The sequence below is a fragment of the Acomys russatus genome, chromosome 11, assembly GCF_903995435.1.
Source record: "Acomys russatus chromosome 11, mAcoRus1.1, whole genome shotgun sequence".
Taxonomy (NCBI): domain Eukaryota; kingdom Metazoa; phylum Chordata; class Mammalia; order Rodentia; family Muridae; genus Acomys; species Acomys russatus.
Window position 1 is genome coordinate 60,153,615 of NC_067147.1, and position 27,107 is coordinate 60,180,721.

At 55.3% G+C, this 27,107-nt stretch overlaps 1 protein-coding gene across 1 annotated transcript in view; it reads right to left on the bottom strand.

Moving 5' to 3' along the window:
- Window positions 1-11,253, bottom strand: part of Itpr3 (inositol 1,4,5-trisphosphate receptor type 3) — a 66,176-nt gene extending 54,923 nt beyond the window's left edge. The window contains exon 1 of the mRNA XM_051153501.1: window positions 10,866-11,253. Coding sequence (XP_051009458.1) covers window positions 10,866-10,954 — 89 coding nt within the window. The 5' untranslated portion in view covers window positions 10,955-11,253. The remainder of the gene's footprint in view (window positions 1-10,865) is intronic.
- Between the last annotated feature and the right edge of the window lie 15,854 nt (window positions 11,254-27,107).

Sequence of the window (27,107 nt, forward strand, 5' to 3'; positions counted from 1 at the left end):
CAAGGCCAGCCTGGTCTACAAAGAGATTCCAGGACAGCCAGGGCTACACAGAGAAACCTTGTCTCAAAAAAACCAAACAAATAACAAATACTCATTTATTAGAGAGATAGCTCAGTGGCTGCTCTTCCAGAGGACCCAGATTTGATTCCCAGCACCCACACGGTGGCTCCCAGCCATCTGTAACTAGTCCCGAGGTACACAATGCCTTCTCCTGGACTCCAGTCACCAGGCATGCAAGCGCTACACGGACATGCACGTGCAAAACACCATATACATAAAAATAAGTGTTAAAAAGTAATAAAAATGCCAAGAAGTGATACCCGCCTTTAACCCCAGCGCTCAGGGAGGCAGAGGCAGGCGGACCTCCGTGAGTTCGACACCAGCTTGATTTTCAGAGTGCGTCCAGGACAGCCAGGGCTACACAGTGAAACCGTGTTTCAAAACAAACAAACAAAAAAAACCCAATAAATAAATAATAGTAAGAGGCAGGTGGATCGCTGTGAGTTCGAGGCCAGCCTGGTCTACAAAGCGGGACCAGGACAGCCAAGGCTACACAGAGAAACCCTGTCTCGAAAAACCAAAATAAATAAATAAATAAATAAATAAATAATACTAATAATAGGTGTCTTTGGGGGGGGCGGGGGGCGAGCGCCATGTATATGCGGCAACTACCGAGTCCACACACTCTTAACCACTGCCCTTTCTGTTTAAACGGTGTCTACAGGCTCCAGGGTACCCCCACATCTCTCAAGCTCCGCTCCCACTCTTCCTGAGCACCCCAAGCTGCGCTCTGACCTGAGGGGGGGGGGCTGCCAGGAAACTGGGGACCAGAAATGAGCCTGAAGACACCAAACAGGTAAGTTTTGGTGACAGCTGAGAAAAGCACCCCCAGATCGCCTGCTGGGCCTCAGTCCCACATACCCCACCCATCCACAAGCGAAACTCCCCACTTCCAACCACCCACAACCACCCACCATCACGAAAGGAGGTGAGCGTGGCCTCGCCCCAGCCTGCCCCAGCTAGAACACTGGACCTGCGCCAGCTGCTCAGGGTAGGTGGAGACACACCAAGGCACCCCTATTCCTCCCACCCAGTGGTACTGCATCCCTGGGCGTGGCACCCCATCCCCTCCTAGGTGGGCAGCTGTGTGTGAGAGAGAGAATACCCCAGCCACAGGTACCCGAGCTGACTCCGCAGCCTCCATGGCCTCTTAGGTCCCTCAGTCTGGGTCTCGCCCTCCACTCTGGTCTTATTGTCAATTCTTCTCATTTGGGCAAAGAGCCTCACCCAATCCTGCCTCCCCTGCCCCCTCCACAGCCAAGCTGGACTGCTCACTCCACCCTCAGCTAGCAGCCAACAGCACCCTGCTTAAGGTCACCTTGAAAATGCCACCTTCTGAAGTGCTGAGCTCTGCAATGTTTGTTTGTTTGCTATTTGCTTGTTTGGAGACAGGGTTTTCCGGTGTAGCCTTAGCTGGCCTTGATTGAACTCAGAGAGATCCTCCTGCCTCTACTTCCCAGAGTGCTGAGATTAAAGGTGTGCACCGCCACACCCAGCTTCTGAGCTCTGTCATTTATACAACACTTTTAAGTTGTGTTTCACTCTCTTCTTTGCACCATCCAGGATGGCCAGGGTCACACAGCCAGTCTTACATATAACAGCACACGTGAGCACGAGCACGCGCGCGCGCGCACACACACACACACACACACACACACACACACACACACACACAGAGCCAGGCTCTTATTCATCAGCAATGCCTCAGTGAGAGGCACTATGTGCCGGGTGTGATCTACCCTCAGAGAGCTTATGCCCTCCCTGCTAAATGCCCAGAGGACAGGATCCCTATGTCCACTCCTGCCCACCAAGCTCCAGCCACACAGCAGCCCTAAAATCAGACCCTGCGCCTAGCCTTCCAACCGCTGGGAAGCACAGACAGGCCTGAGCCGGACAGCACAGGACAGGAGGGCCCTATGGAAGGAACCAGCTTGCTCCAGAAAGCCATGAAGGCTCCCCATGAAGTGCTCAAGGCGTCAACAACGCCCCCCCCCAACACCTTGGCCTAAGAGAGGAAGGCTTCGTCCCAGGCCCTGCGCAGTCCATTTGTCGAGAGTGGACTTTGAGATGCAGGTGGAAGCTATGGGAAAGGCGGTGGGCGGGCTGGCGCTGGCACAGCAGATAACGATAAAGAAAGGCTTTAGTAGATAAAGTAGGGCAGTGACTCAGCCTACAGCAGCAGCTCAGCCGCCCCGAGGCCCTCCCCATCCGCAGTGGACCCTGGAAGGAAAAGAACAATACAGGATCCTGCGCACAAGAGCACACACGGTGGCAGTCCCCAGCCCAGGTCTCCTGACCTCAGCCCAGGGCACTGGCTAGCCCTCCACAGCCGCTGGCCCTGGGGAAGGTCGCCTCCAACGGTAGGCATTCAGAGACAGGAGGATAAGTTAGAGAGGTGGGGGCAGGTCTGGGCAGACCTCTCCAGACATCGAGGGTTGCACCTGCTGATAGGATCTGAATGTTGGAAAAGGAAGCCAGACACATTGGCTAGGGTCTAAGGCTGTCCCATCCCATCCCATCCCGCCACACGCACGCAAAAAAAAAAAAAAAAAAAGATCCCTTTCTTTTCTTTTTTTTTGGCTTTTCGAGACAGGGTTTCTCTGTGTAGCCTTGGCTGTCCTGGACTCGGTTTGTAGACTAGGCTGGCCTCGAACTCACAGCAATCCACCTGCCTCTGCCTCCCGAGTGCTGGGATTAGAGGCGTGCGCCACCACGCCCGGCCAAGCATCCCTTTCTTTACCTATGCCTGTCTGCACCAAGGGGCCAGGCAATCTATGGGACATACAGAATTCAACAGCAGCACAGCTGGTGGCTTAGGGGACAGAAGGGGGACAGTAAGCCCCATGCCCAATCAGGGAAGCAAAGATGACTGAACTTGGCCCAGCAGCCAGGGTTCCAGCTCTGAGCTCCCCCTCCCCCACACCCTCTTCCACCCACCCCCACAGGCCTGGTTTGTGGCTCAGGATCAGGCGATGTGTGCACAGGAAGGACACATCCATAAGGACAAAAAAAAAGAGAGACAAGGTGGGGGGGTGAGGAAAACAAAGGAGGAAGCAGGGACCACAGGGCAGGAGAGCTCAGCTGGCCACACCTCAGTCCTCCTGGCCTCCGTCCATCACTCAGATGCAATGCGCAGACGCTCGCCCCACTTGCAGAGTAACTAAGGCTGAGACACCCCAGCACACGCACCCCAACCCCCAGTCCTCTTCGGGGTGCGCTGGGAAACTGGGCGACATGGAGCCCCAAAGAAAGATGGTGGCAAAACAGGGAGCAGGTTCCGACGATGCGGGACCATGAACCAAAGCCGAGGTCCCAGGCGCACTGAGGCCACGGGACTATGGGCGGAGAATGTGGGGTGCCGCGTAAACTTGCATATTTCTTTTGAGACGTGGTCTCACCATCTAGCCGCGGCTGGCCTGGAACTCACAGAAATCCACCTGCTTCTGCCTCCCGAGGGCTAGAGCTAAACACATACGGAGACGGGTTCGGGTGTCTGCTTGGTTGAAACGGAGGTCTCGTGCAGCACAGACTGGCCACAAACAATCGAGGCAGCTGAGGCTGGCCTAGAACTCATAATCTTCCTGCCTCTGGCCTGCGAGTGCAAGGACTGCAGGTGTGCCACCACACCCTGTTTATAGGGTGCCCAGGATGAGATTCGGGGTTTCATGCATGCCAGGCATTCTATAGGTCTCTTTTCCTGAAACATAGGCTGTCGTCCGCTGCTGGTGAGAGGCTCAAGGGACTTAGCAGAGTCTGTGAGTGGCAGATCTGTGACCACAGCTGGCCTCATCACTGTCATCACCCCAACATGTATTTGATTTGATTCTCCTTCTCCCTGTCCCGCATCACCAAGAGTCCCCTATGGACACCAGGACACTGGTTGCCGCAAAGGCTGGAGGAAGGCCGGACGGCCAGCTGGCTGAGGAGCCGAGGGAAGAGATTTGCTAATCAAATAAGCACCTGCAGCAGCTGGGCCGAGATTTGTGTTCCCTGCCCCTCGGCGCTGCCCACCTGCCTGCTAAAAATGCCTCTGTGCAAATGGGGTCATACGGCAAAGTCCCTTGTCACCTCAAGGACAAGCCCCAGTAAAGGGGGGGTGTGCAGCCGAACCAACCCCTTCACCAGTCAGGGGCCAACAGACGACCTCACTTCTGCGCATCAAAGCCCTTTTCCTACAAGCCCTTCAGCCTCCTCTGATTTATAGCCCCGCTCTGTGACCTCAGGCTCCTGAGAGCTAGGAAGCTCAGGTACCAAAAACGGACAGCTGGATACTGGGCTAGCCATCCTGCTGCTCAGGGCCTCAGAGATGACACACACACACACACCCTCTGACCCCGCCCCCACAGATGAAGGAGAAGAGATTCTTCCCTCCCTCCCTCCCTCTGGCTTCCACCCCTCCCTACCACCAGCCCCCACTCCCAGGGAGGGGCCCCAGCTGTCCTGTCAGCGTAGTCTACAACACAGGGCTGGACATCAACACAGAGGTTCCAGCTGTGTGTACAAGATTACCAAAACCCAGAAACCTGACCCCAAGCTGAGAGCAGAAAGCTGAAGTGTCCCGAGCCCCCAACCCAAGCCACCACCCATTGGGCCGGGCCAGGGAGGGGACATGGGCCAAGAATGTAGGGTAGGGCCGTGTGGGCAACTGACGAAAGTAGACTTCTTCAAGGCCAAGTTGCTGGGTCCAGCCTGAGCCCCCAGAGTCTTGAGGCTGAAGCTGGCTCTGTGCTCTGCAGACCCCCTATACCACCCCCCTCTCTTCATCTACCCCATGGGAACATCCCACTCGTGTGTGCGCTGCTGCATGGGACCTCTGCCACGCCCAACCAAAAGGGTGGAGGCGGTTTCGCTCCCCACCAGGCACGCGGCATTCATAAACACGTGACACAAAGTGGGTCAGACCCTCTGTGGCACAGTCCTGCCTCTACCACCAGACGGAAAGCACAGCACAAAGCTAGGAGCCGGCCAATAGGCTGAAAGTAGGCCTTTCCTTTGATTCCCCACCCAGACAACAGAGCAGGTGTCCCCGACATGGGAGCTCCAGGATGCTCAAAGCAAAATCTGAAGGTTCATAGACAGCCCAGGATGGCAGGCAGGTTCCAGGGGAGCATGCATTGAGTCACAGGGCCAGGTGATGGTCCGTCACCACAGCGGCATGTCAGCCTGGGAGAAGGCAGGATACAAACAGGGACCCAGGCTTGGTCTGTCTGTAAACACTTGTGTGTGCTCACAGGCTGGTGGCCTGGGAAGGGCACACAGAAGCCACAGCACCATTCCGGGCAAGCAAGTCTACTTTAGATTGTTTCACATTTTCTCCAGGGAACAAGTTTGGGGTTTTGTTTGTTTGTTTTTGTTTTTAATCAGGAAGAAAAGGTTTTCAGAATCTGAGTTTATAAGCACTGAACTGGCTGAGGCTAAGCCACTGCCTTGGGCTAAGAAACACAAGTGTGCTACCTCCTTCCAGTGACATCACCATAAGCCAGGGCAGGTCTGAAATACACCTGGGAAATGCAGGGAGCTTGGAGGGACCATCCCTCCTCCTGGAATGACAAGGTCTCCTTTAAGGCTCCAAGGGCCCCATCAAGATACTGAGTCAGCTGTACAGAATGCAACAGACCAGAGAAGAAACATTACCTGGCACACAGCAGGCCAAGCGGATAGCCTTCCTCACAGCCTGTTTAGGGACCCAAGCCCAGGTACCCACTAAGGAAACTGGGCAGGATGGTGGGTATCTGTGATCCCCCACTTGGGAGGCCAGGCAAGAAGACCACCACAATTTTACAGTCGGCCAGGGCTACAGAGCAAGGCTCTCTCAATAGACCATCTAGTCTAGTCCAGGAAGGCTCTCGCCTGTGCTACGCTCCTAAGCAATGCGATCCAGTAAAGGCTTTGAAACAACAATAAAAAAAAAAGTCAGCACCGTCCACAGCAGAGTATCTGCAATGGGACTGGGGCACGCACACACTGCAGTACTTGGAGCTGAACCAAGGACACTGCACACTCAGCAGGCACTCTGCCACCAAGCTGCATGGCCAGCTCTCGCTGTCTCTGTCTGTCTGTCTGTCTGTCTCTCTCTCTCTCTCTCTATGTCTGTCTGTTTGTCTCTGTCTGTCTCTCTGTCTCTGTGTCCCTGTCTGTCGTCTCTGTCTGTCTCTGTCCCCCTACCCCTCTCTCAGATGAGACAGGGTTTCTCTGTGTAGCCCTGGGTCCTAGAACTCACTCTGTAGACCACAGAGATCCACCTCTGTCTCCCCTCTCAAGTGCTGGTATTAAAGGCATGTGCTGGCCAAGCGTGGTAGTGCATGTTGGGAGGCAGAGGCAGGCAGATCTCTGTGAGTTTGAGGCCAGCCTGGTTTATAAAGTGAGTCTAGGACGGCCAAGGCCACACAGAGAAGCCCTGTCTTAAAAAACCCCCCCAAAAAAAAAAAAAAATTTTTTTTTTTAATTTAAAAGGCATGTGACAGCACTGCTGGACTATTTTCACTTTTGAGCATCACTAAGTCACCTTGGTTGCCCTTGAACTCACTCTGTAGCCCAGACAGATCTTGACCTTGCAATCCTCCTGTCTCAGTCTCCTGAGTAGCAGAGATGACAGACCTTCTGGGTTATTTGTTTGTTTTGGCAAGTCCTTAGCTAATAGACTTTTTAAAAAGATACCCTACATCCAAGACATCCCCAGCTACAGCTGGAACACCTCAGAGAACATGCTGGAAGGAGCTGGAAAGACGGCTCGGCAGTCAAAACAACACAGTGTTCTTGCAAAGGACCCAAGTTCAGTTCGCAGAACCCCATGTTGGGCAGCTCATAAACACCTCTAACTCCAGCACCAGGGGACCCAGCGCCCTCTTCTGGCCTCTACATGTACCTGCACTCACATGCACCACAAACATACACACTCATAATTAAGTCTTTTTTCCCCCCTAGACAGGGTCTCACTATGCAGCCCTGGCTGCCCTGCACCTCGGTCGATAGACCAGGCTGGCCTCAAACTCAAAGATCAGTCGGCCTCTGCCTCCTGACTTCTGGGACTAAAAGTGTGTGCCACCACACGTGGTGTTAAATCTCTTTTAAAAAGAGAAAGAGAGAATGCCCAGGGTCCACTGGAGATGCAATTCACCTGGCAGAGGCCTGGGTTTGACACCAGCATGGCGGCAGGGGGTTGTCTGAGAAGGCAGAGTTGTAGAAACACTCGGCTATGAGCCCAGGAGTATGCTCGTGAGGTTCCAGGCCCAGGGATCTCCCCACATCCCCCCATACTTCTTAGGGTCTCATCTCCAGTCCCCACCCTCCCATGATAGGTTAGGGCAGAAGAGGGACAGAAACTGCTACAGGAGAAGGCAGGGGCCCTCTTGTCCCTGTGTGCTGACTAACCCATGGTGGGGTGGCCCAGGTCCAGAGGTGCTGAGACCCCCCCAGAAAAGTGCTCCCTCACAAATAAATACCTCTTCAAGATTTAATTCACCTGCACCCCCAACTTAGTCCCTGGGGGCCTGCAGCTACACTGTGGGGACTAAAAGGTCTCCAGGGGACCAGATGGAACTGACAGGTCCACCCTGCATTCCAGTGACCAGCTTGCCCTAGCTGCTGGCCTGGAGCCACACCAACCTGCCCCCCCCCCCCACCCCCTTCCTCCCAGATTGGCAGCTCCAGCCTCTGCTGCCTCCACCTGGGTGAGGGGCGAGGCCAGCTGCGGCCACGGTTCCCTGCCAGGAACAGGTGTGAGCCTGCCAGATCCACTCCCCAGACCCCTCCCAGCCTCCCAACCCAGTTAATATACAGTCTTCCAGGGACCTCTAATTACTCAAGAGGTTTTTAACTGGCTGTCTCCTCAAGCACTCAGGCTCCAAACAACCCAAATCTGCTGTGGCACCCAACCCCTACTCAACCAGAGGCCCCCCCCCCCAGTCCCCAGCTGGCCCAGCCTTCTGCCCACCAGGCCATGAATACCAGACACTGGGCAGAGATAGGCCCAGGAAAGGCTGCAGAGCCAGAGTTAAGGATGGAGGCAGACAGGCTTAAGGAACAGGAGCAGAGGGAGCCTCTCCCAGCCAAGCTTATGGCCCTGAAGACGTAACTAAAAGGCAGTGTTGAAGACAGGGTATAGCACGGAGGGAGTCTGCCTGACAAAAACACCACCAGCATGCCTGAGAGCAGGGCCGCACTCTCAGCACCTCAGAAGACGAAACAAAAACCCATAGATCCTGGTTCAGTCAGACTGAGCGCGCAGTCTCTTAGAGCCTATGGGTCTACTACGTTTGACCTTTTTGGTCGTCTGCTGTTTTTCTTTTTTGAAAACAGGCTCTTTGTAGCCCAGGCTAGCCTTCCACTCCTTATAAAGCAGAAGCTGTCTTTTCTCTTTTGTTGTGTTGCAGGGGGACAGGGGGGATTCGAGACAGGGTTTCTCTGTGTAGCCTTGGCTATCCTGGACTCACTCTGTAGACCAGGCTGGCCTTGAACTCACAGAGATCCGCCTGCCTCTGCCTCCTGAGTGCTGGGATTAAAGGTGTGCGCCAACACGGCTAGCAACCAGAGGCTGTCTTTCATGAATCCTTCTGCCACCACCTTCCCAGGGCTGGGATTACAGACCCAACTCCACAGGATGTACAGAGTTCCTAAAGGATGCTGGTCCTTCCTCCTCATCCCTGAGCCCCAGGGAATCAAAAAGCCTGGCTCCCTTCTTCATGTGTCCCCAGTGTCCTCTGTAGCCTTAGCTGGGCCTACAGGGAGCCCACACAGCCTGGTCTGAACCAGAGAGCAGTTTGAAATGTCACAGGGGGGAAAGAAAAAGTTAATTGTGCCCTGGAAGCTGGGGTCTCAGCTCTTTCAGAAGAAGCCACTTAGGGGTAGGTCAGGGTGGAACAGGTTTGCTCAGGCGGCGGGAGTCACACTGGAGCAAAGGTAAAGAGACAGAGGAAGGTTCCAGGAAACGCTCCTGAAACTTCTGGAATATGGAAAAGGTGAGGTGAACGCAGATCAGGCCTGCACACTGGGGCCAACTGGAAAGGCATTTTCAGTCTTTTTCGGGGGGCGGGGGTGCATGGGAAGAGGCAGCTGAAGGGGGGGGGCGAGTCAAGAGCCCTCAGATGTCCCTGAGAGCCACCCTGAGGTCCAGGGAGACTAAAAGTAGCAGCTCCTGGGGCAGGAAGGACTGAAAGCAGGAAAGTACGCTTGGACCAGGGGAGCAGAGGCTGAAGGCACGGCCTCTCTTGCAGGGGGCCTGGGTTCATCACCCAGCACCCACAAGGTGGCTCACACCTTCTGTACCCCCAGCCCCACGCAAGGGATCCAATGCCCTCATCTGGCCTCTACAGCCATGAACACCCACCCGCATGGTACACGGACATACATGCAAGCAACATATTCTTACACGCGTAAGATAACTCTTAAAAAAGGGAGAGAGCGCAGAGGAAGACTGCCTGGGGGCAGGGAAAGAGACCACAGACCCTGCCCTTGGCTCTGTTCCTCCTCAAGGTGCTCAGCCCTGAACCACTTACATGAACAAAAGAAGTGGCTGTTTTTCCAAAATTCTGCACAGCTTGGGGGGGGGGGCGCCTCTCACCTTTGGCTTTCCCCTCCCCCCACCCCCACCCTGTCCCACAACAGTATGTGAAGTGCCCACTGTGTGGCTGCTCTGTACAGGCCCTGGCCTGGTCGGAGCCAGGCCTGCAAAGATGCCCAGATGTGGCTCCGCCCCTCCTCTCTGGAAATCTGACGGGGAGGTGTGTGTAGGAATCTGCATCTGACCCAGGAGGTGTTTAGGAAGAGCCGGGAGGAATGCTGGAACTCCCATCCCAGCCTCCTCCCCACAGCACACAGAATTCCAACTGTCAAGTAATGAGAGAGCAGGGGACCCAGGAGCCTCCCACCTGCGGGACTCAGGATCCAGGGCCAACCTTAGACTGAGAAGACCAGACACACTTCCAAAGCCCCCGGGGAGGAGTCACCCACCCTCTGGGCATCTTGAGTGTTGCTGGGACAAAAGGACAGAGCCTGGCTTGCACCCCTTCCAGCTGCAAGGTGCCCAGGGGCTCTCCAAAAAAGATCCAGGGATTCTACCCTCTCTCTCCTAGCTACAGGCCTGGCCCCATCATGGGATGGAATTGATTCCCTGCTTATCCAGCCCAGACCCTGGGGGGTGGAAGCCAGAATTAATTAATGTTTGTAAAGTGCTCTACAGAACCTGGGACCAGGGACCCTGGGGCGCCAGAGTAGCTGCACAGGAAATTGACGGGGAGAGGCGGGGGGCGGGGGGAGCCAGCTGGCCAAGACCTGGGCTGCCTGAACCGAGAGGTAAAGAAAACACCCCGACTAAAGCGGGGATGGGGTACAAGAAGAGCGAGATGATGCTACCCTCATAAATATTCAAGATGGGGCGTTAAAGGTGAGTGCCTGGCTCCTAGCTGAACCAACCCTAGCACCCCACCCCACCCCCCAATCCTAGCCAAGCACACTCAGGCCCTCTTTAACTCGGGCCCCTGCCACCTGCGCTACCCCGGGACCACTTGCAGAAGTCCAGACCCCTCCGCCATGCGCAAAGAAAAGGAGTGCGCCAGAAGTGGCGGGCTTCGCGGGCCCAGACGCCGCCTGGGACGGCCCAGACGCCGCCTGGGACTCCCCAGAGCGCCCTACTACTACCTGAGCAAACAGCGCACTTCCTTTCTCTAAGGGAAGGAGGCCAGAATCTCCTCGCTTCTGGAGACTGGGGTGCCCAAACCCTCCATCGAGGGGCAGGGATCTGGGCATCCGGAGACAAGCATCTGGTATCGCGGCCGGATGCCCCCCTTCTTTGCCCTAGGCTCACTCACCCCAAAGTGCTGATAAAGCCATTGACGGAGCCCTCGGCGTAGAGGGACACAATGTCCCCTATGTGAAGAAAGCTGGACATTTCGTTCATTGCTTTGGCCCTCCCGGGCTCGAGGCGGCAAAGTCGCCCAGGAGCGAGCTGCCAGGCTTGGTGCAAAGTACTGAGGCACACTGGGCAGAGAGGGGAGAAGTGCCACCTCGCAGTCGAGCGACCCGAACAATCAGGACGGCCAGGGCGGGCCGGTGGCTACTGGAGTGCAAGGAAGCGCGGCGCGGCCCGGGTCTGGAGGTGCCCGCGTCTCTGCGCGCCCGCAGCCCCCCAGCCCGGCCGGGCCCGCGCGTACCTGCAGCCGAGAAGGAGCAGGAAGTCTGGGGCCGCCACACACATGCAAATCCCGCCCAGGAGGCGGGGAGGCCACACCCCGGCCCGCCCCCGCCGCGGCTCCCACGTGCACCCGCGCCCCGGTCTCAGCCTCCACTACACCCCGCGCGTGCGCGCCTGAACCCCCAAACGCGCACGGCGCGCCAACGCAGGACCCCCGGGCTCTAGCGCTCTCCCTAGACGGCTGGCCACCCGCTCCGCGCTGCACTTCGGGGCTCTCCACTCGGAGATCCCCAGATCGTCTGTCCTGCGGCCCACGCGTGACAGAGCACACTGGGAACTTGGCCACGGTCGCCCTGCGGCAACCGCGCCCAGCTGAGAACCGTCTTGCGCCTGGACGCGCCGCTGGAGCCCTTAGCGTTGCAAATCAGGATTCATTTCTCTCCACATGAAAAGCCTTTTCATTGCACAATAGAAAGTGCTTGGTCTTGGAGGGGAACTGAAGCAATGGGGTGGGCGGGGTGGGTTGTGTGTGTGTGTGTGTGTGTGTGTGTGTGTGTGTGTGTGTTCTGTTTCTCTCGCCCCGCATTCCTGTGTACAAAGAGCTCCAACTTCCGAATCAGTTCAGCCGCTCCCTCTCCAGGAGGAATTTATCTCCAATTTCTCTTGGCTCCGTCTGTCTTTCCTTTAAAATAAATAATAGTGGGGGACATTACCTCCTCTAGTTAAAAGAGCACCCCAGCACCCACGGAAACAAGTTCCCGTAGCGGGGCCCTCTAGAAATGACAGGCTGGGGCGGCGCTCCGGACCCTTGCTCACCAAGTACAGCCCTCAAACTCATGGCCAAGTTGCCTACTTTCTGTTTTGTACAGCGCAGGCTGGGCGTATGCTTCCTAGTGTTGCGCCCGCCCTGCCACCCCTCTTCGGTCACGTTTGCTCCCTGCTCCACCACCGAATTTCCTGAGGGGCGGGAGTGGGGGCGTTTGTCCCTGGGAGAAAAGAAGGAGGGGGCTGGAGACAGAAGCAGGAAGAGACCCAGGAGGGGTGGAGGCAGCCGCCAGCCGCGGGACAGCTGCTGACCTGCACGGACAAGAGAGGGGGAAGGCTCCCCTTTTGTGAGAAGAAGGGGAGGGGGAAAGGAGAAAGAGGGTGGGAAGGTGGGAGCAGGAAGAGAGGAGGGAGGAAGCTGCTTTGCTTCTGGATGTAAAGTGAATAAATAAATGAACTTAAAGGAATAAAGAATTGGGCGGGGTGGAGGGGGCGCACACCTTTAACCCCAGCATGAGGCAGGTGGATCTTTGTGAGTTCGAGGCCAGCCTGGTCTATAGAGAAACCCTGTCTCGAGAAAAACAAACAAACAAAAAAACAAGTGGGGTGGGGGTGGGGAGAAAAGAAAGAATTTTTACCAAGACTCTTAGAGCTAATGGTAGGTCTTTATCCAGGCAGGGTTTCTCTGTGTAACCTTGGCTGTCCTGGACTCACTTTGTAGACCAAGCTGGCCTCGAACTCACAGTGATCCTCCTGCCTCTGCCTCCCGAGTGCTGGGATTAAAGGTGTGTGCCACCATGCCCAGCTTTGTTATCCAGGCTTTTAATGGAGAGAGTGGAGACAGGAGGACCTGGGCCACATGAGACCCTGCTTAAAATATAGATGATAGAACAAGTGGAGTGTGTTAGGGTTATGGACAGAGCCCGAGCCTGGAGTGGCCTTAAGGCAGTGAGAGCAGAAAGCAGCTCTGCACACAGCAAGCAGATCGCCATTCTTCCATCAGAGCCTGCGGTTGGGGGGGGGGGGGGGGGGGGGGCCTGTGGCGGGGCCTCTGTCCTGCTCCCCACGGTGGGCTGCGAGGCCCTGTGTCCACTTCATTCTGTGTCCTCAGGCCGGACACACACAAAGGTGTAGTGGATTTATTTAGAACTGAACAAAACTAGTGGGAAAGATCACAAATTAACCCAGAAACCCACAAGGAGCTAGGCACTCAGCTGGGGAAGAACTGAGGGCAATGCCTGGAGGAGCAGCAGGGGAAAAAGGAATGGTGGCCTGAGTGGCCGTCAGCCGGGACCAACCGCAGACTCAGGAAAGAGGCCAGCCTAGCCCAGGGACTATCCTCAGTGACTGGGTGCCTCCCAGCACCCGATGGTCCCGTCTCCCAAGGGAAAGCAGGCAGAGGGCTGGACAATGCTGCCAAGCATGCCAAATAGTATTCCCAGAAGCTAGGTGTTCATACTGAGGCTCAAACCCAGGTCTCATGCCTGCCAAGCAAACACTCTACCACTGTGCTACACCCTAGCACCTGTGAGACAGGTCTCGGTTGTGTTGCCAAGGCTAACCCTCCACCCAGTGGTAGCAAAGGCAGACCTGTTGAGTGAGCTCCTGAGCTGCCGGGACTACAGGCCTATGCTACGAAGGCCATTAATCTCACACTTACATTCTCTTTTCCTCTTTTTAATTTTAGACAATGTGAGTGTCGAGCTTGAGCCAAAGAGTGGACGTGTTCAGAAATCACAGCAAAGCGCCCACAGGCAGCCCCTGCGGGCAGCCCTCCGCCCCACACCTGTCCCTCAGGCTGAGATGAGGCCAGGGACGACAGTGGGATAGAGAGGGCAGTCTGGAACCCAAGTTTCCTGCCCCAGTATCCCCCTTAAACCTCTGGAGACCTGACCTAGCTCTGTTGTGTGCTGTTGTAAAAAGTCCCAGCACTTGAGAAGCAGAGGCAGGTGGATCTCTGTGAGTTCGAGGCCAGCCTGGTCTATATAGCGTGAATTCCAGGACAGCTAGAGCTGTTACACAGAGAAACTCTGTCTCGAAAACCAAAACAACAACAACAACAAAAAACAACCAAACAAAGGTCCAGAACCCTCTGGAATCCAAGGTCTTCCTGGTAAACAGGGCTCATATCACCACCTCTGGTGTCACCCAAGCCTGGCTTGAACCTCACAGCCCCTCTGACTGCAGCTGGGAAGGTTAAGAGCCCTCCACCGCCACCCACTCATGTATCATGGTTGGGAACAGACGGATGATAAACAGGGTTGTTGTTTTTTGGTTTCTTATTTGTTTTGTTTTGGTGAGACAGGGTCTCTCTCTGTAGCATTGACTATCCTGGACTCACTTTGTAGACGAGGCTGGCCTCGAACTCACAGCGATCCGCCTGCCTCTGCCTCCTGAGTGCTGGGATTAAAGGTGTGCGCCACCAGGCCCCGCCCCCCCGGTTTAACGTTCTTAAGGGTCTCTTCTATCCCTTACTTTCAATGTGACAGCAGGGTCAGGAGTGGGGAGGAGCCAGGAGGGGGTGGGACCCGGATGGGTGAAACCAGGAATGGGGCGGGACCCAGCCAGGGCTGACTCAATGTGGCAGCCACCAGCTGGGTCACCCCCATGGGTGGGGTGCCAGTCCAGGCCTACTGAGTTCCCAGAGAATGCCTTCCCCATGCCATCAGCTCCCTGGCCCAGCACCCCACCCACGGCAGGGAGCCTCTCAGCCACAGGGGAGGGTGCTCGGGATCCCCAGGAACTTTCACACTCTCTTGTTCAGGGCACTTTCGCTCCTGCCCTTACCACACACAGGAAAGCACGCTCAGTGAAAGCCAGGAGCTGAAAAAGCATCTTCCTCCACCCCATCCCTCAATGAGGTATCTATTTATTCCAGACATTGGGCAATCGCCTACACGGTGCAGCCAGAAACGGGGCCATGAGCTGTGGTTCCAGTAACATAGGAGATAAGAGAGACCAAGGCCTGGGATTGGGTCATAGAATACACAGCCCCTCCCCCACCACCTCCAGTGAGTCCCCAGCCAGATGGCGTCTACTGCAGACCTTCCTCCACAAGGCCTGACTCTGGAGTTCCCCACCCAGGGCCCATCTCAATCACAGTGAAAGCCAAGCCTGGAGTCCGAGCGTGGGAATCTGGGCTCCAGCCACCTACCGATGCAAAGAAACGCCTTTGCCATGCCTTCCTGTCCTGGGAACACGCTACAGAGCGGCGCCGGCACACACCGGCATAAAGCAGCCGCACATGCCCAGAGTGATCCAAGAGCAGTTAGGACTTGCCAGGCCTGCAGAGGCACGGACAGGGTGAAGGAGTAACCAAGATGGTGAGGTGCCCTGGAGCCGGCCACTGAAAGGGCTGCCCTCCTCCCTAGGAGGCTCCCAAGAGACTGCCAACCTGGGTGTGGCAGACTGAGAACAAACGCCCCCACATTTTTCTCTTCCTGCCCTCCAGCCTCCCACCAGGGCCACCCCCTAGCACACAACTGCAGCCTGGCAAAGGGAAGCTGGGTGATTCAGGAGGCACGCGCACACACACACACACACACACACACACACACACACACACACACACGGCGGGGGGGTGAAGGGATTGGGGGTGTTTCAGAGCCAATACACAGGGTCTGGAGGGCCAGATAAGAACATCCAGTGAGCTGGGCTTGGTGGTGCACACCTTTAATCCCAGCACTTGGGAGGCAGAGGCAGGTGGATCTCTGTGATTTTGAGGCCAGCCTGGTCTACAAAGCGAGTCCAGGACAGCCAAGGCTACGTCAAAAAATCAAAACAACAACAAAAAAGAATATCCAGTGACGTTGCTATTCTGGAGCGCACGCTTCAGTCGCACTCTCTCAGCCGGTGTGGTGACACACACCTGTAATTAAGGCAGGGGAACCACAAGGTGGCGGCCAGCCTGGATCACTCGCCACAACAAGAAGGTGGAGATGGCCTGCCAAGCCAGCCTACTCGCAGCCAGTCCCCAGGATGCACCTGCTGGAGGAGAGAAATCAACTCCTGTAAGTTGCCCTCTGACCTCCATGTGCGTGTGGTGACACACTGGTGCTCACACGCACACACACATAACGAGCAAACAAAATTAGTTGCTTGATTACAGGCCACGGCTACATAGCTACATCTTGTGTCAAACAATCAAAACCAAAAGAAAAAGGAAGGAAAAAAATAAATGCCAGTGTAGGGGGGCTGGGGAGATGGCTGAGGGTGAAGCGCTTGCTTAGTTCCAGCACCCACATAAAGTAAGGCAGGGTGGTGTGCGCCTGGGAGGACCCTGGCCTCGGTGGGTGCTGAGGGACAGAAAGATCTGCCATGCTGAGTCAACCAGCTCCATGCTCAGCAAGATATCTTGTCTCCAAATACCTTGTCACACATGCATGCACACGCACACACACACAAATACATGCACACGCACACACAAACACACACGCAGCATGCATGTGCACACATACAAATTTATTTAAATGCAATCTAGCCAGGAATTTGGGGCTTTTGAAGACAGGAGATTTTATCAAGATCTTCACAAACCAGGCCCCAAATCCCATATGGGGACAGGCTTGACACACTGGCAAAGACGTTCAGGGATCTAGGCTGAGTGAGCTATCCACGCCTTGAGGATGTGTCTGAGGTAGGGAGTGGATGTGACTGCAGTGCAGGTCTCGCTCAGCCTGATACCCAGATGGGCTTGGCGACAGCTCCCGGGGGAGGGGGTGCACAGGCATCTGCTGCGGGGCGGGTATGTCTGGATCACAGCCTCACAGCCACAGAGGCGGCAGAAGACAGGGATCCTGGGCCTTGGAAGTTTGCAGCGAAGGAAAGCCACCTGGAAACCTTCCCAGGGCCTGGTCAGGCAGGAACAGGTTTTGATCGACAGGAGGCAAAACACTGACGCCAAGTCTACCTGGGATTGGCTCTGGCCTCCAGCTGCACCCACACCTACCTTGGCAGGAAGAAAGCGTTCAAGCCAGCCTTGCCCAGACTGCCTGGCCTAAACTGAAAACTGTTAAAACACACATGGTCGTCCACTCCACAGGTCCTCTCCCACACCAAGTTGGTTGGCCTGTTTCTAGATCCTTCATAAGTAAGTGAGGGTCATGAGGAGGGTGTGCCTTGCCCTCCTAAGGGGGCAAGAATGGGTCACAGCCCAGGCACTCTGAGAGGGAGAGAAAAGCCTGCTGTTTGTCCAGGAGCTGAGCAGACACTGGGGCCCTTGTCCTGGGTCAGTGGGGGAGGCCGCTGGCCAGATGGAGAGCAGCCGGCCTCAGTTCTCTTCCTCCTACACCCCCATGCAGCTCCTGGGGCGGCCTGAGAAAAGAGGCGCATTCCCTGCAAAGTCTGGAGAAACGCAGCCCAACCCAGCTGCACGCCAGGAGCTGTTAGGGTCCCCTTCCCCCTTCCCTCCCCAACCCCCCTCCCCAGCCCCAGGGAGCTGGGATTCTGAGCCACCAGCTGCCTTGCCAGGCCTCAGGCCTGAAGAGCTGGCGAATCCCTCGCTGGCTACAGAAAGCAACCCCAGTTTTAGACTATGGGGCTAAGATTCTGGTGAGGGGGGCCTGTAAAGTGTGCTGGCAGCTCAAGGAAGTGCCAGAGCACATGAAGATACAGTGAGCACACACCCCTCCCTCTTGGAATTGGGGTTCTGGTACAGATCCGGGTCACTCCCCTAAATTACATGCAGTTTTACTGAGTACAGTGGAAGTGTGGGTGTGGTGACACGAGACTGGCATGCTCAGAGAAGCCAGGGCCATGGAGGATGGGCGGGGACAAGCTGAAGCCAGACACAGCAAACACTCATACACACAAAATAAACATAATGGTTTTAGTTTGGGTATTTTGAGACAGGGTCTCACAGTGTAGATCTGGCTGTCCTAGAACTCACTCTATTCCAGGCTGGCCTCGAACTCACCGATATCCACCTGCCTCTTTCTCCCAAGAGCTAGGATTAAAGGCATGTGCCACAGCACCTGGATGAGACTGTTTCCAAAAACAAAAAAAGGAAAAGAAAGATAAAAGAAGAAATTTGTTTTTCACCTTCCTTTGTGTTTGGTTTTGTTGTGGTTGAGACAGAGTCTTATGTAGCCCAAGCTTGCCTCGGATGACCTGAACCTTCTGATCGTCCTGCCTCTGCCTCTGCCTCTGCCTCCCACGAGCAGGGATTACAGGCCTCCAACACCTAGCCTTGACTTAGATGTTTTAGAACACTTTAAGGCTCCAGGAACCCTGGGCAATGGCTGGGGACGCAGTTCAGTTGGCAGAGTGCTTGCCTGGCAGGCAGGAAGCCCCTGGCTCTGTTTTCAACACGACATAAACTGGGCTGGTGGTGCATGCCCATAATCCCACTACTGGGGAGGTAGAGGCAGGAGGATCAGAGTTCAAGATCACCCTGGCTACCTAGTGAGCTGGAGAACCAGCCAGAGCCGCATGAGACTGCCTTAGAGAGGGCGAGGTGGCTAGTAACGCAGAGCTCCCATGGCCAGACCTGCTGTCCCATCTCGTGGTTCGCGCGCTGTGACTGACAGTCCCATGCTGACGACGCAGCTGAATCTCCTGATTACAGCAATGCTTGCTTACTGCAGTTCCTCCGTGGGGTTTGACAAGGTCACATGTCCACCCTCACGGCATCACACAGAAGTTCCCTACCCTGGGAGAACAAGCCTAGTTCCAAATCAACGGGAACTTCTCGAGTCATCCTCTGGGCTTGGGCACCAGAAGATTCTTTGATGGTCCAGGAAAACCCATGCCAGACAAGTTAGCTGTTAAACCTGCTGGATTCTCATGCTGAGTGACAGTGGCCTGGGGTCTCACGTCACTTAGGTTCCCCCAAATCAGACCCTAAGGCTATGATTTTGGAGAACAGTTTATGCAGGGAACCCCAAGAAGTGCAGGTCCAGTTGCCCCGTTGGCTGTTAGCACTCAGACTGTGTGGTCTGATTGTCCCACCCAGGGTGACAAATCCTGTAGTGACAGTGACCTTATCTACTAACCTGCCCGCCCTCAGTTAGTGCCAGACTGGGGACTTTAATCCCATCCTGTCTAACTGCCTGAGGCAGGGTATATATTCTAGAAGGTTTCGATGAAGGAACTTGGCAGCACAGAGCCAACAGCCAGCCCAGGCCCTTCGGCTCCGCCCCTCAAGGAGTGTCCAATTAGTCATTTGTCACATATGCCTGCTGTGCCCAGCCCTCTGCCCAGCTACAGGAAACAGAAGAGCTCAGAATCTCGGGCCCTCCAGGGTGGCCAGCCTCCTCAAGGCCTTAAAGATGTATCCTTAGTGCCCCCCCAGAGCACTGTGCCCCTCAGCCTGCCCATCCCAGAGGGCACTGAAATCTGACTGAACTCTCCCCTCCCAGCGAAACCTTCCTGCTTGCTGTGACTCTCAGCCCCAGCCCTGTCCTGACACTGGCCTTTTAACAAGCAGGGTCTGTTCTCTCTTCCTTACTTGAAACAGGGTCTCCTATAGCCCAGGCTTGCCTCAAACTATCTACAGCAGTAGCTCTCAACCTTCCTAATGCTGCGACCCTTTACTACGGTTCTTCATGTGGCGACCCCCAGCCATACAATTATTCATTGCTACTTTAGAACTGTAATTTTGCTAGTTATGAATTGTAATATAAATATCGGCTATGCAGGATGTCTGATAGGTGAGCCCCGTGGAAGGGGCTTTTGGGGGGTGGGGTTTGATACAGGGTTTCTCTGTGTAGCCCTGGCTGTCCTGGACTCACTCTGTAGACCAGGCTGGCCTCAAACTCACAGAGATCCACCTGCCTCTGCCTCCCGAGTGCTGGGATTGAAGGAGTGAGCCACCACACCCGGCTGAGTCAGTTTTTTGTTTTTTTTTTAACCCCAAAGGGGTTGAGACCCACAGGTAGAGAAACACTGATCTATGGGGCCTCCTATTGCCCAGGCTGGCCTCAAACTCTCTATTGAGGATGACCTTTGACCTTTGACCCTCCTGCCTCTACTTCTCAAGCTCTGGGATACAGGCCTGTAACATCACACCCATTTTTGTGTGGTGCTGGGGATCAAATCCGGGCATATACCACACTGGCAGACAGAAGTAGGGCAGCCGGAAGGACCATTCCTTTGTTCTCATGGTGGCTGAGAGGAGCCCCCCAAACCAACACATGATCCTGGTCAGGCCCTGTGCTCCCAGGCTCCTCTCACACACAGTCTCCTGTCAAAGATCTCCGCGGTGGCCCCATCTTCCTAGAGGGGCCCCCTCAGCTTCCTCTCCACATCCAGATGCTTCTCCCCCGAGCCCCCGACACCCATCTGGGGGTCTCGCGCAGGACCTACTGCCCTGCTTCCACAGGACTCTAGAGTCTAGTTACAGCAGTTCCTAGCCCATGGACAGAGCACAGCAGCCAAAGAGGTCGGACAACAGGAAGGACTTCCTGGTGGACGGAAACATGCCAATGGAAGAGCGCTTTCTAACAGGGGCATGCCGGGCTGACTGTGCAAAGCCTCAATCCTGGGACCTTACAGCCATCGCTTCTGGCTCTTCCAGGTTCCTAGCACCACACCAACCAGGGCTGCTGACAGACGCTGGCTAAACAGAGAAACCTTGTCTTGAAAAACCAAAAATAAAAAGAAACACACAAATACACAAATGCACACACACAAACACAGGCACACATGTGTGCATGTACACATACACATACATACATGTGTGTAATGTACATATGTGATATATATATGTCACACACATATTTTATATATATATATATATATATATATATATATTTTTTTTTTTTTTTTTTTTTTTTTTTAAACACACACACAGATTCTTACTCTCTAGCCTGGAACACTGCAGCCTCAGCCTCCCAGTCAGTCGCTAAGCACAGCCCTGGTTCAGATGCTAAATCTGGGGACCAGAGAGCACAGGGCCTCTGCTGTGAGCTAGGGACGTGAGGGCCACACAGAGCTGGTTCCTGAAGAGGCTGAGCTGGGAAGGAGCTGGAAGGTGCCTTCACATGGCCTCTGCTCTCAGGCTCAGAATGGGGCTTCAGAGTCTTTAGGGACCCTGATGGCTTCCTGGTGGCAGGTGGTCAGCCACAGGGAGTAGGGAGAGAAAAAGCCCTCTGGTGGTCCATCTGGCTCTCAGTGGCATGCCCTGAGGGGGTGAGGGCAGGGTGCCTGGGGGGACTCAGTACCTGTCCTACCTCCCTCCTCTGTGCAGAACCTCTAGCAGGCTATGGCTAGGCTGCAAGCACCTAGTGCCCACCCTATGGCCACTCGCGAGGGCACCCAGGCCCTCAGGCACTTCCTGCGCTGTGGCCTTCATCCTGACCTTCAGCTGCTCATAGCTGTGTAGCCCACATCCGTGAGGAAGAGCTGCTTTGTTCAGCCTGGTCCTCTGCCCAGACGGAGCTGCCATGCCCAGGGCTGGGTCTGCAGGGCTGAGCCCAGGGAGGGACCTGAGAAATCAGGCCAGAAGGCCCTCGGCAGGGCATGGCTCTGTATCCTGGGCTCCGAATCCTTTCTGGCCTCCACAATTTCACTTCCTCTGCCCATCTGTGACTTTTTTTCCTCTCATTCCACTCACTTATAATCCAATCATCTCCCACCTCCCATCTCTCTCCCAGCCACCCATCCAATCATCTCCCACCTCCCATCTCTCTCCCAGCCACCCATCCAATCATCTCCCACCTCCCATCTCTCTCCCAGCCACCCATCCAATCATCTCCCACCACCCATCTCTCTCCCAGCCACCCATCCAATCATCTCCCACCACCCATCTCTCTCCCAGCCACCCATCCAATCATCTCCCACCTCCCATCTCTCTCCCAGCCACCCATCCAATCATCTCCCCACCTCCCATCTCTCTCCCAGCCACCCATCCAATCATCTCCCCATCCACCACCCATCTCTCTCCAGCCACCCCATCCAATCATCTCCCATCCACCTCCCAATCTCTCTCCAGCCACCCATCCAATCATCTCCCACCTCCCCATCTCTCTCCCAGCCACCCATCAATCATCTCCCACCAACCATCTCTCTCCCAGCCACCCATCCAATCATCTCCCACCACCCATCTCTCTCCCAGCCACCCATCCAATCATCTCCCACCACCATCTCTCTCTCCAGCCACCCATCCAATCATCTCCCACCACCATCTCCTCCCAGCCACCCATCCAATCATCTCCCACCTCCCATCTCTCTCCAGCCACCCATCCAATCATCTCCCGCTCCCATCTCTCTCCCAGCCACCCATCCAATCACTCCCCATCCACCACCCATCTCTCTCCCAGCCACCCATCCAATCATCTCCCACCACCCATCTCTCTCCCAGCCAGCCATCCAATCATCTCCCACCTCCCATCTCTCTCCAGCCACCCATCCAATTCATCTCCACCTCCCATCTCTCTCCCAGCCACCCCATCCAATCATCTCCCACCTCCCATCTCTCTCCCAGCCAGCCATCAATCATCTCCCACCTCCCATCTCTCTCTCTCCATCCCAGCCCCCATCCAATCATCTCTCCGCACTCCATCTCTCTCCCAGCCACCCATCCAATCATCTCCCCCCTCCCATCTCTCTCCCAGCCACCCATCCAATCATCTCCACCACCCATCTCTCTCCCAGCCAGCCATCCATCCTCTCCCCACCTCCCATCTCTCTCCCAGCCACCCCCATCCAATCATCTCCTCGCCTCCATCTCTCTCCCAGCCACCCATCCAATCATCTCCCCATCCACCACCCATCCTCTCTCCCAGCCACCACCAATCATCTCCCCCACCCATCTCTCTCCCAGCCAGCCATCCAATCATCTCCCACCTCCCATCTCTCTCCCAGCCACCCATCCAATCATCTCCCACACCCATCTCTCTCCCAGCCACCCATCCAATCATCTCCACCTCCCATCTCTCGCCCAGCCACCCATCCAATCATCTCCCACCGTCCCATCTCTCTCCCAGCCACCCATCCAATCATCTCCCACCTCCCATCTCTCTCCCAGCCACCCATCCAATCATCTCCCACCACCCATCTCTCTCCCAGCCACCCATCCAATCATCTCCCACCACCCATCTCTCTCCCAGCCACCCATCCAATCATCTCCCACCACCCATCTCTCTCCCAGCCACCCATCCAATCATCTCCCACCTCCCATCTCTCTCCCAGCCACCCATCCAATCATCTCCCACCTCCCATCTCTCTCCCAGCCACCCATCCAATCATCTCCCCATCCACCACCCCTCTGTCCATCTATAGTGAAAGTTTTGGGTTTTGTTTTTGGTTGGTTTGTTGGTTGGTTTTTCAATACAGGGTTTCTCTGTGTAGCCTTGGCTGTCCTGGACTCGCTTTTTTGTAGACCAGGCAGGCCTTGAACTCACAGTGATCCACCTGCCTCTGCCTCCCGAGTGCTGGGATTAAAGGCGCGCACCACCACGCCTGGCTAGTTTCGGTTTCTTTAAAACCTCAGTTACGGTTGGCCTCGGCAGCCATCTTCCAGTAACTCACCGGAATGACAGAGGGAGAGGAGGGGTGCTCGTTGTATGTTCTCTATACCTTTTAGGAAACATGGGGTTCTTCCTTCGGCCACACACATGCGAGTATACAAAAAGGGTGATAGTGTAGACACCAAGGGAATGGGCACTGTTCAAAGAGGAACGCCCCATAAGTGTTACCACAGCCAAACCGGAAGCATCCACAACATCACCCAGCATGCTGTGGGCATCATTGTGAACAAGCAGGTGACGGGCAAGAGTCTCGCCAAGAGCATCAAAGTGCGCTTGAGCACATCAAGCGCTCTGAGAGCAGGGACATCTTCCTGAAGCGCGTGCAGGAGAAGGACCAGAGGAAGGAGGAGGAAGCCAAGGAGACGGACACCTGGGGTCAGCTGACGCGCCACCCAGAGCAGCTCACTGTGGGAGGATGGTGGGGAGGAGCCTGAGCCGCTGGAGTCCACTCTGTACCATTCACAGCCTGGTGTACAAATGGAAATAAAAGACCTAGACTGTAAAAAAAAACCCAGCCACTCAGGCTGGAGAGATGGCTTAGTGGTTAAGAGCACTGGTTGTTCTTCCAAAGGTCATGAGTTCAATTCCCAGCAACCACATGGTGGCTCACAACCATCTATAATGTAATCTGGTTCCCTTTTCTGGCCTGCTGGCATACATGCAGGCAGGATATTGTATAAGTAAAATCAAAACAAAACCAAAAAAACCAGCAACTCAATTGTTAGGTAAATGTGTTTTCGTCTTGGTCCCAAATGTGGGTTATGGGACAGCCATATACAGCTGATAATCCGAGAGTGCAGAGAGGGAAGGCGAAGGTTTTGAGGACAGAAGAGGAAGAAGGCTGCTTGTTCACTCGTCTGTGTTTGCCATTGCTAGACTGTTAGATAACCTGATGACTGAGGTTGGTATTTCCCCAAACACCCCAAGACCTAACCAGCCAGAACTAAGTCTAAAGAGGTCTATGTCCCCTGTCCCTTCTAACCTTCCTTCCCTCCTACCTAGGGTTGGGGGGTTGAAAGGGAGGTAAAGGCTTAAGGAACCCCCAAATAAAGTAGAGTTTAAAAACAGCACCTACAAGCTGGGCGGTGGTGGTGCACACCCTTTAATCCCAGCACTCGGGAGGCAGAGGCAGGTGGACTGATGTGAGTTCAAGGCCAGCCTGGTCTACAAAGTGAGTCCGGGACAGCCAGGACTTCACAGAGAGACCCCGCCTCGAAGAACAAAACAAAACAAACAAACAACAAAAACAGCATCTACATCCACCAGTCAGGCTGAGTTTGGAGACCACCTTGGCTGGGTGTAGTAGCGCATCTCTTTAATTACAGCCCTTGGGAGGCAGAGACAGGCAGATGTCTGTGCATTTGAGGCCAACCTGGTCTACATGCCAAGTTCCAGGACAGCCAGAGTTACAGACCGCCATGCCTGTGCCAGCTCAGGGACCACAGCAGTCAAAACGGGCACCGTGTTCCAACTGAGACAGACAATATGCAACCAATTGGAAGAGGAATAGTGATCAGAGATGAAATACAGCCAGGCAAAACAGAACACAAAAATAAAAATAACAGATGGCAGCGTGGCTCATGCTGGAAGCCTCAGCACTTCTCGGAGGCAGAAACCAGAGGATCCCAGCAACTTCAAGGCTAGCCTGGTCTAATGAGTGAGTTACAGACCAGCCAGGGCTACGCAGTATGACTTTGCTTCTAATTTGAGGTTAACAGGCACAGGGGCCTTCATTCCTTTATATAGAGTGGTTTCAAAAGGAAAAAAGAGAAAACAAAACGAGAATAAAAATAAAACTTACAAACACTCCCACCTCAAGGTGGTACAGCTCAGATGGAGCATGGAGTACGCACCTAGCGTGGGTAAGGTCCGAGTCCTTCCCCAGCAGTCATGGGAGGGGGAGGGGGAGGGGAGGGAGAGAGGGGGAAGGGGAAGGGCAGGGGGAGGGAAGGAGGACAGGCAGGCAGCAGAGCAGAAACCTCAGAGATCTCTGGGGGTCACACAGGTCCCTAGAGGCAGAACCTCCAAAGGAGAGGAGTGAGCAGCAGGTGCAAAGGCCCTGGGACAGCAGTGGGCTAAGCATGGTCCGGGCACAGCAAAGAATCCAGTGTAAGCCGGGAGACAGTGCTGAGGGCACAGGAAGAGCCAGGGGCCCTGCCAGCCTTGGGAGGATGCGGCTGAAAGGGACATGGGCCAACACTCTGCACAGAGCACTGCTGTTTTCAAATAACAGGAGTCTCCAGTTACAGGACTAACTCCAGTTGTTAGTCCTTCTCCGCACTGGTGTTCATGGCGGTCTCTAATAACTTGTGTGAGACAGGAAACTGGATGTCTAGGGCAAGTGAAGTGACCTTCTGGGGTTGTCACACAGCTGGTCTACAGAGGAGCCAGGCTCCAGATGGCCCCAGGCAGCTGTTCTCTAAAGCTGGGGCTGGATTTCAACTCCCTTGACACAGGACGGAACTTTCTTTGAGACAGGGTCCCCAGTCTGTCCTCCAAGTCAGTCGCCACTTACCTGAGAATGACCTTGACCTCTTAATCCCCTGTCTCCACACTCCCCCCACCCCACCCCCGACCCGTGACTGCTGGGATTACAGCCCTGCACCGCCACACCGGGCTACACTGCTCATCTTACCCTACCAGTCTCCTGCTGTGCAGAAGATGCCAGCCCAGTCACCCAGGCTGCCTAAGGTGGCATTGTGAAATCTGGTGGCTGCTGTAGGTAGGTAGCCAATTGGTTAGAGTGAGGGATGACCTCCCTGCCCCCCATTCACTCCAGAGGTGGAGGGGGTCCCCCTGAGAGCCACCTTCTGTTTGTGAGGTCCAGGGCCACCCACCAACCCTGCCGTGGTACCATGAACACAGCCCCATGTGCCCACCATGGACGTAAACGGCTGTGGATCCTGATAGGCCAGGAGCCGCCTGCCTAGTAGCCAGGGAGCTTCACGTACAGCAAGGGTGGGGGAAACACATCCTGGACCAGCACTGTCGTAACCTCAGTGGAGTGAAGGCTGGGGGCTCCAGAGCAGAGGATCTCATGGATAGGGTGAGGAGCTTAAGTAACTGAGGGTCCCAGCCCACACTCTATAGATGTGGGTGGCCATACAAGCGTAGGGAACTGAGGAGGCCTAAATATAGCTTGGTCAGGAAAGTAGCTGGCCTTGGAGATGCTTGCACCTCAGTAATGCTGCCACCCCAGCATCTGGGAGGTGGTAGCAAGCGGATCTATCTGGTCAAGGCCATCAAATCCAAGGAAGGGGAAAGTGGTTCCAGGGCACAGAGGCCATCACTAACAGGCCCCACCCTGCCCCCCATCTTCCCACAGTCCTGCTGCCTCCTCCTGGGAACCCCCTGGCTAGCCTCCTCAGCGCCTCTCAGCGTGGCTCGGGGCTCTGACTGGAAACTTGACTGGCAGACAGGAGCTCCTGCAATCTATTAATGGGTTACATACATCTGTGCCTTGGACATCGGAAGCCACGGGCAGAAGTTTGCACGGCTGGGTGGCGGCAGCTGCATGGGTGCGTACACGTCTTTGTAGCTGCTGTGTGCCCTGCACCCTGCCCACCACTCCGGCTGCCGGTGCCCACCAGCAACCCTTCTGGTACTCCATGCCCCAGGCTTTCTGTTCCTCCTCCTGCAAGGTACTAGATCACTTCATGGGGGTACAGCCCAGGGGCAGCCCTTTTGGT